This window comes from Sabethes cyaneus, chromosome 1 (assembly GCF_943734655.1).
Source record: "Sabethes cyaneus chromosome 1, idSabCyanKW18_F2, whole genome shotgun sequence".
NCBI classification, from domain to species: domain Eukaryota; kingdom Metazoa; phylum Arthropoda; class Insecta; order Diptera; family Culicidae; genus Sabethes; species Sabethes cyaneus.
The window spans coordinates 74,315,577-74,324,780 of NC_071353.1; the positions used below are offsets into that span (position 1 = coordinate 74,315,577).

General features: G+C 38.4%; 1 protein-coding gene across 1 annotated transcript in view; it reads right to left on the bottom strand.

Moving 5' to 3' along the window:
* LOC128745832 (uncharacterized) overlaps nt 1-8,688 on the bottom strand; it is a 31,488-nt gene extending 22,800 nt beyond the window's left edge. The window contains exons 1-3 of the mRNA XM_053842904.1: nt 8,655-8,688; nt 8,192-8,540; nt 7,779-7,914 (exon numbers count right to left, since the gene is read on the bottom strand). Coding sequence (XP_053698879.1) covers nt 7,779-7,914; nt 8,192-8,540; nt 8,655-8,688 — 519 coding nt within the window. The remainder of the gene's footprint in view (nt 1-7,778; nt 7,915-8,191; nt 8,541-8,654) is intronic.
* Between the last annotated feature and the right edge of the window lie 516 nt (nt 8,689-9,204).

Here is a 9,204-nt window from a genome sequence, read left to right on the forward strand (position 1 = left end):
AAATCATGTTTATTTACTTTGCTCGTTGGGTTGTTGCTTCACGGTTCCGTCTGTTTCTTCCGAGTACTTTCTTCACGATTCTGTTTATAAACTTATTTGATAGGCCCTCATTAGTATACTGAACAAAACTTATTATTCTATTGAAACACGGTGTAGTGAATTGTGCGGAATTATTCATGTTTGGATACATCGGATTATTTCCGAAAAGTATATGTTACTAAGTGATAAAACGCCTATTTTTTTAATAATTTAGTTATTGTTCTAGTTCTTAGGTTGTGGAAGATGTTCTGCATTACACATAAAAAGACTAGATCATTTTGCGTCCTGCATCAACTGACGTGGATGTTTCCCAAAACAACGAAACCGAGAATCGTTCCGTGCATAACGTAATAGTTGAACGAATAATGTATAAATTGAGTGTGTTTTCTTGTATACCTTCGTCAAGTTCCAGAGGTTGTGATATCCTGCACAGCACAAAGTATGTGAAGTAAATAAACATCACTCGTTTTAGACCAAGGCTTATTGGTGACTCATCCAGCTAGTGACCAGACTTGAGAGAATTCCAAATACGTTTTTAGTAGATTTTGATTGCTGTTGGATTAATACAATGATACACATCGAGTTCTAGTGCTCCTTGCTAATGTTTACTACTTGCTAAAAAATCCTAGAACTGGTCGCGATGTATGGAGAGTGACTTAAATGATATCGCTAGTTCTGGAACAAAAGGTAGTGTATTATTCCGAAATAATTATTGGTGAATTCATCAGCAAGGCGCCAGTTTGATTAATGTCCAATTTACATTACCCGTCATTGTTAGTCACCGGGATTGTCAATGGAATGGAACATCAGTGAAGATTGTTTCCATTTTCAATGCGAGAGTTTAAACGGATGGGCGAATTCTCTAGCAAATTCACATTAAGTAACATCAACATATTCATGTAAATACGCGCATTGAAAACGTAAGCAGCCATCTATGGAATTCCATTCCGTTGACCGGCGGTCGATATAAGCCTTAACATAGAACTTTTGAATCAGAAAGTAATCGTTATAGGAATTCATATTTTCTTCATTCAGACAGTGAGTGAAACGCAGCGATTTGGGATACAGTGAATTTTCTGTGCATCCAATTTGCGTCGAAGGATCTGGTTTAAAGAAAGCATGTATTTAACACGAAGCGATGGTAGCAAATTTCGAGAGCAAAAAGTTTTACAGTTTTAAGTTTACAAATTCATTTTAAGTGCCTTACGATTGCGTTTTTTGGATCTTCGGTTATTCAACGCAATTTTGTTTTGAAATCGAACGTCGTGTAGAAAAGCTTGGATCATTATATTAAAAATGATATCAACGAGCTTATTAAAACATGTTGCGCACCCAGCGCGATCAAAATTGTCAAATTTTACCGACATCTTCAAGCGTTTTTTTGTACCTATACGGTTTTCATATAAAAACCGTTTAAATTTGGTTTTAAATGCGAAAAGGCAAACAAGCCCAATGGCATAAAGTGTGCTATTGGGCAAATGCACATTTCGTGTCGAGAATTGTAATTTTAATCTACTAAACGAATAGTCTTCATCAATTGGGAGACTGTCTTGCTCCACTGTAAGACCCTTCCTGCATTTTTTATGTTGTAGTTTTGATACTGCTGCACCAAGAATATAAATTAACGCATTCATCTCCTTTTTCTGGATATTACATTCTGCCTCAAGATTCAATTCAGGCAAAACGGTGCTCAACTTGGCTCGACTTAGCAAATAATCCCTTTAATTCATTGTCTTTTAGTAGTGGTGGGACATTGTTGTCTTGGCAGTTTTGCCCTTTACCTTCGGCTGTGTCAATACTTTCTGAAGCTGCCACCATCGCATACTTAAATGCGCATCCGAATTGGAAAGCGTTCGGAGCATCATTGAACCCGCAACGACGTCGTATTTCAGAGAAGAAGTTTTCTAGTGGATCTTGGCACAACCGATTTGTACAAAGATAATTGCAATCATAACTATTTTTCAATCTTTCCCAGAGCCAGTTCAAAGCAATAATATTTCTCACAATACCTTGAATGTAAGGTGGTCGGCTTTGGGAAGGCTTTAGTTTTTTTGCTTCTTCTTTGGCCTAAAATATAAACAATCTTCAAAACTCGATGGTATCATATTAATTTGACAGTATTGCCTTTTTTATGTCGAAACAATCGTTTTTAGTATAAAACATTCGTTGTAGAACTTTTTGTATCGTATTAAGATAGTGTAAGTGGTTAGAGTTACCAGTGATTGGCGTTCTGTAAGGCTATTAGTAGAGTTGTACATGATTTTACTAAACTAAAAACTGATACTATTAATTGATGATTACCTTGGTTTTTGAATCACCATATTTATTGTGTCTGGAATTGAAGATATCGAAAATTTTATCGTGTACTTCTGCAAAGTAACTTGTTTGTAAAGCAGCTGGTGGCAGTTGTTTATTTTCTACATAAAAGCGAATCCCTATTGAACATGATTCGCTTAAAGTTCTAGTTGCCAACGCGACGTTCATTTTTGAAAAAGGTGGCAAATCAATATTCTTTTGCCTTAATTTGGGAACCAAGCGTAAACCAGCACATACATCTGCAGTGTATAATTCACGGATGTGATTAAAAGATGCGATCTTCTGATTGAAAACAGCGTTGTATTTATAAAGTGCATTTCTAGCATTTTTTATTAGATGAGGTGTATCGTACATTGCTGCTATCTTCTCTCCATCTATGTTCAGATACGGCATTTGCGTGGTGGCTCCTGCTTCACGCATCATTTTTACATTTGTAGCACATTGATCAGTTGTGACGACTAGCAGCGTAAAACCACACTTACGTATGCTACGAACACAGTTGCGAATAAACTTATATTGATCGTCACTTTCCAAACTATTGTGTGCCAATAAATATCCGATAGGCTAAAAAATATATTATTGAAACGGAATATCTGTATGGCTATACTAATCAACTTAAAGGTAAGCTGTAGTTTTACTACCTGTTTGAATTTTCTATACAGGCCTGTTACTATCACCGTCACTGCCTCGGTTGCCAATTTTGAAACGTCATTTTTTTCTATTTTACGTTTTGTTCCGTTATCGGGAAACCCGTAGAAAACATCTGCTTTAGCTGAGTACGTTAATTCAGATTTGATAGACATTCCATCGCACGATAGAACTACAATTTTTTCTCTCTCAGTCTGAATATTACATGCTTTATCTTTCATTAAAGCGAGGATAGAGGCGTTGATGCCTGGAGCAATCCTTATTTGCCGGTAGTAACGATGGATTGTATTCTTATGTGGCAGTATAATATACTTGGATTTTTTGATATAACGATACGTGCGTGGCCCACTAAGATAAGTACCAGCTGCAAATTTCAATGTCGCAGGATGATACCTACGAGACTTAGGTTTTCTTTGTGCGTTGCAAATCGAATCGAATAAACCAGGATTATTACGAAGCCGATCACCAAGTTGTTCATTGAAAGATTTCAGTTTTTTAACTGCTTTAAGCTCTCTTCGGAGACCTAGAATTTGAATTTTGAGTTTTCGTATAGATATCATACGCCGTGCACTGGTTCGACGACAGATGAATAATTTCCGCTTTAATTGAGTCAATGCTCGCGAATTTCTTTTTCGTTCATCTATATGAGTTTTGTAACAAACATTCGACCTATCACATATTGATGACATTGATGTGCAATCTTTCGGCATATATCGGTATGTTGAAGTTGCTGGTTGTTCGATAGAAAAATTACCCCCCTTTGTGTTAGTTTGAGACATTTCATCAAATGATATATTATAAAAATTGTCACGATCGAAGTGATTGTCATTTTGACAAACGGACGTATTGATTTGGTATTGGTCAATGGTTTCTGCCAAGAGATAGTTGCTACACGAATTGTCAATATTTGGTATCGTTTCGATGGTGGAGGTGGAAGCCATATTGTGATGATTCTCACTTTCAAGCCAAAATTTCCAACTCAATATATCCTCGTCGTTTTCCAAGTATTCAATTTTTTCCGCGTCATTTTCTTTGTTTTCAACCCAGGATTTGCTTTTCAACAGATCTTCGTCGTTTTCTAAATCTTCGATAATTGTTGCATCGTTTTTCTCCCGATCAACAAATAGTTTCCATTGTAATATATCTGCGTCGTTTGTCAAATATTCAATTGCAGCGTTATTATTTGCATCAACATTCGCAGAACTACAAACGAAAGCATCAGGTATTTTAGTTATATTGTTAAATTTTTTACTTACCCTGATTCGTTATCCCAATTTCCAACTACTGCGTTAATCGTTGTCGTACCATATTCACCACCACGTACTGAACGGTGCTGTGGCATAGTTTCTTCAACAACCGGAACAGCGAATGATGAAATTCTGCAGCGAAAATATATATGTTTTATAAACAAACTAATTAAGGCTCATCCACAAAATGTAATTCATTGCACTAACCTCTTGCGCACACATTCTGGATGTTGGAAAGCTACGGAAAAATGATCTGAGCACACTTTTTTAGTTAAGCATGCTTTTACTCCATTTTCATAGAAATCATTTATTAATTCTTTTGAACCACAAGCTAAAACCCATTTTCTGCATCTGAAAATTGTAAGATATACATATAACAAATATTTTTATTTCGTTGCAAAATAATTACAGCTCAGTTTCTCTGGGAAAAGTAAAGAAGGATTTTCCCACACTATCGCCTTGCCGATTGTTGCACCAAAACATTTCGCACTTCCTTCCCATAATGATTAATATCAATCACAATTCTGTTGCAATGTATTTCTGTATCACCGTTTTACGTGGTTTTATTATCTTCGTCTGATTCTTAATTCGGATTTCTTTGATTATTTTATTGAAACTTAGTGTTGATTGCTTTATGCACTGTTTATGATTACTAAGGTATCGTATAATGACGGAGCATTGACGTTGACAACAATAAAAGAGATTTCGTAGGCTGCTTGCACTTACAAAAAATCTCGTACCGAACTGTCAACGCATGTATGATGACAAAAGCAAAAATGCTTCCTTTTCTTTTTTTCTCACGCAAAACCCCGAACAATATCAGCAACCCCATCAAAGCACGTCTTATCGAAAGACGCTATATTGTAAGGTGCTTACAATCGTGTGGTTTTTTAGCAAGCCGTTTCAAGCAGTTTAAACATAAATATACCAAGTCTGGGCAATCAAATCGCTGCAGACAATTACAACCGACAATGTTTACACTTCTGTTACGTAAACTATTAGCTGTTTCCTCTATCTCTATATTTTTTTTACTTTGCAGAAAAAATTGTTTACAATATTCGTAAAAAATGTATGCAACTTATCATATATCATCACGAATATCCTTATTCTCAACATCAGCGACATCTCTTTTATAGTTTCCCAGCTAATTTGACAGAAGTTTTATCCAAGTCGAGACCTCTTGCTTGGATGTCTGTTCTCTGTGCTAATAGCTACTATACTACTGAACGAAACATAACAGTTAATATGTCGTTGGATAGATAAAATGTCCAGCAATTTTATAGTAACATACTAATAATAATTTTTTATACGCTAAATAGTGAAAATGTGTGTAAAGATTCAAGGTCGAATTTTCCCATACATTTCCCTTGTTATCGCCTAGCTTCACAGGCACGGACGACAATTAGATACACCAAAGGATTTGGATCCAAATGATAACCTTGAGACCACTTTGTAAGCCACACCCCTTTTCCAATCCAATCGGCAACATCGATGGCTATTGACGGCAACACCGGTCCCAAAGACAAGCGGAATCAGAGGGCAATGGCCAACGTGAATCCCACACGATGCACTTAACATTACATTTTGCATTATCCCCATCGCAGACATGCGAAATTGTTCGATAGCTTGCTCAATCAGTGTCGGACAATCATTTAAGCAGCAGCAGCCGATATGGTTTCCTCCACCACCTACACTAGCTTACAAGCAGCAGCGGCAGTACCAGTGACTATAAAATGGTACTCTTGGTTCGCCGTCTGCTCATTCATCGCACAATCGCACTGACGGGCGGTCATTATTTACCATCGACGGCTATTGGTGGCGAAAGCAACGGCATTTGGCGGCAAACACCAGCGATCGGAGCCAACAACGATAGTAATCGGGAGGTAACAACGATAGCATTTTGGCGGCTATTGGAGGCAAATCCAAGGACCTTTGCGGCATCTAATGTCATTTTCGATGACAATTCGAGGCACCCAATGGCATTTTGGCGGTTATTTTCGCAAACTAACAGCAAATGGAAACGGATCGACTGACGGGCAGCAGATTCAGCAGTAGGCCGTTGTGGTCTTAAACAGTTCTTATAAGAACTATAGTAATTGAAGAATGAAAAGGTTTTTCTACACTTTTCTAAATGGTTAACGTTCCAACGTTCCATGGAAAATGCTTGCTCATTCAGCGTCGGATAATCATTCGAGCAGCAGCAGCAGCAATTGATCTGGTTTCCTCCACCACCTACACTAGCTTACAAGCAGCAGCGGCAGTGCCAGTGACTATAAAATGGTACTCTTGGTTCGCCGTCTGCTCATTCATCGCACAATCGCACTGACGGACGGTCAATATTTACCATCGACGGCTATTGGTGGCGAAAGCAACGGCATTTGGCGGCAAACACCAGCGATCGGAGCCAACAACGATAGCAATCGGGAGGTAACAACGATAGCATTTTGGCGGCTATTGGAGGCAAATCCAAGGACCTTTGCGGCATCTAATGTCATTTTCGATGACAATTCGAGGCACCCAATGGCATTTTGGCGGTTATTTTCGCAAACTAACAGCAAATGGAAACGGATCGACTGACGGGCAGCAAATTCAGCAGTAGGCCGTTGTGGTCTTAAACAGTTCTTATAAGAACTATAGTAATTGAAGAATGAAAAGATTTTTCTACACTTTTCTTAATGGTTAACGTTCCAACGTTCCATGGAAAATGCTTGCTCATTCAGCGTCGGATAATCATTCGAACAGCAGCAGCAGCAATTGATCTGGTTTCCTCCACCACCTACACTAGCTTACAAGCAGCAGCGGCAGTGCCAGTGACTATAAAATGGTACTCTTGGTTCGCCGTCTGCTCATTCACCGCACAATCGCACTGACGGACGATCAGTATTTACCATCGACGGCTATTGGTGGCGAAAGCAACGGCATTTGGCGGCAAACACCAGCGATCGGAGCCAACAACGATAGCAATCGGGAGGTAACAACGATAGCATTTTGGCGGCTATTGGAGGCAAATCCAAGGACCTTTGCGGCATCTAATGTCATTTTCGATGACAATTCGAGGCACCCAATGGCATTTTGGCGGTTATTTTCGCAAACTAACAGCAAATGGAAACGGATCGACTGACGGGCAGCAAATTCAGCAGTAGGCCGTTGTGGTCTTAAACAGTTCTTATAAGAACTATAGTAATTGAAGAATGAAAAGATTTTTCTACACTTTTCTTAATGGTTAACGTTCCAACGTTCCATGGAAAATGCTTGCTCATTCAGCGTCGGATAATCATTCGAGCAGCAGCAGCAATTGATCTGGTTTCCCCCACCATCTACACTAGCTTACAAGCAGCAGCGGCAGTGCCAGTGACTATAAAATGGTACTCTTGGTTCGCCGTCTGCTCATTCATCGCACAATCGCACTGACGGACGGTCAGTATTTACCATCGACGGCTATTGGTGGCGAAAGCAACGGCATTTATAATGAGTATTATATGACACAGTCCTACGTCACCATTTCGTACAACCCTTAGGGCTGTATACCTTGTAGTTTTTTGGATGCTTGAAGCAACAGAGCTCCGATATACGTTTTGCTCCCCATGGTGCAGGTTTTTTAGTTTTACACATTCCCCATGCTTGCCTTACATCGGTACACGACAGGTATTCCAACTTGTTGAACCTAGGAGAAAATAAATTACGATAGGATATTCCCAATGAAATACATTTTAATAGTGAGACAAGCGCATTGTAAATAAAAGTGCATTTAGACTGCGACATGTGGCATCAAGTGTGGCATGCAACTAGTTTTAAACTATTACCCGATGTTGCCAAGTAGCTAAAAATGTATCACATAAGTGTTCAGGTGGGACAGAAGCAACATTGAGCAATAACTAGAACATGTCGCATTTCACAGGTGATAAAAAAAAGTCCAGTCTTAACGCACTTTGAATTCTTACTTTTCCATGTACAAAAGGCATGCAATTATATGTTTACATTTAGCAGTGCCTACTTTGCATGAGCATTTCAAGATCCACTCGTTAATGTTCGACCAGATTTTTAAGTTAAGTTCATGGGGATCTGCACCTGGGTTGGAACTCTGCTGAACATAAGCAACGATTTCTACCCCAGAGGAATCCTTTTTTCTAAATCCAATGCAAATGATATGATTAGCCGAGAAAACTGCGTGTCCTTCTTTAATGGGACGAACTGCTATGCCAACATATTCTAATATGTCCACAAAAAATATCGAAACTTCTGCTGTACTTCCATTTTTAGCACTCTCCGGGGCATCTTCCAGTTCCGCACCTGTTGAAACATAACCTCTTATTATCAAGTAAATCCGGATCATCGATTTCGTTCTCTATAAATACTATGAATTGTTATACACCACTACTATATACTATAACTATAGTTTCTTACCTGTTTTATTATTATTGACGTCAAAAACATCCATTTTTCGTTGTTTTTACCAGGAAAAAAATAACTTCGTATCTTAGAACTGCAGAGAAATTAAATACATCATCATTTTGCTAGTTCTGCAAGTCGAGTGTAGGAGTCGCATAGGTATGATTAGTTTTGCGTTTATTCGCCTATCCAGGATATGGAAACTTTACAGCTGACTCTATGTACTTTTGTTTCATGCGGTACAAAATCAAACATTAACATTTTTCTGCCATAAAGTTAATTAATTCGAATATTTTCACTTACCTTAACGTAAATAAACAAATTTCTTCCAATATTTCGCTACCTAAAATCCTGACAATTGAAAGTGTTAATCAAAAACTGCATTTTATTTCAGCTTTTTTTAAAAATGTATGGAGTTTGACAGCGATTTTACTTGTCATCACTTTTTTTATGCGGCGCCTCTAAGCGGGCGATAGCTTGTCAAAAACGCCTAAAGTAATCACACCTCTGCGAGATGGTGTACACCAGCTACGGTAATGAAATCGGCACTTATTCCTGGAAAGTT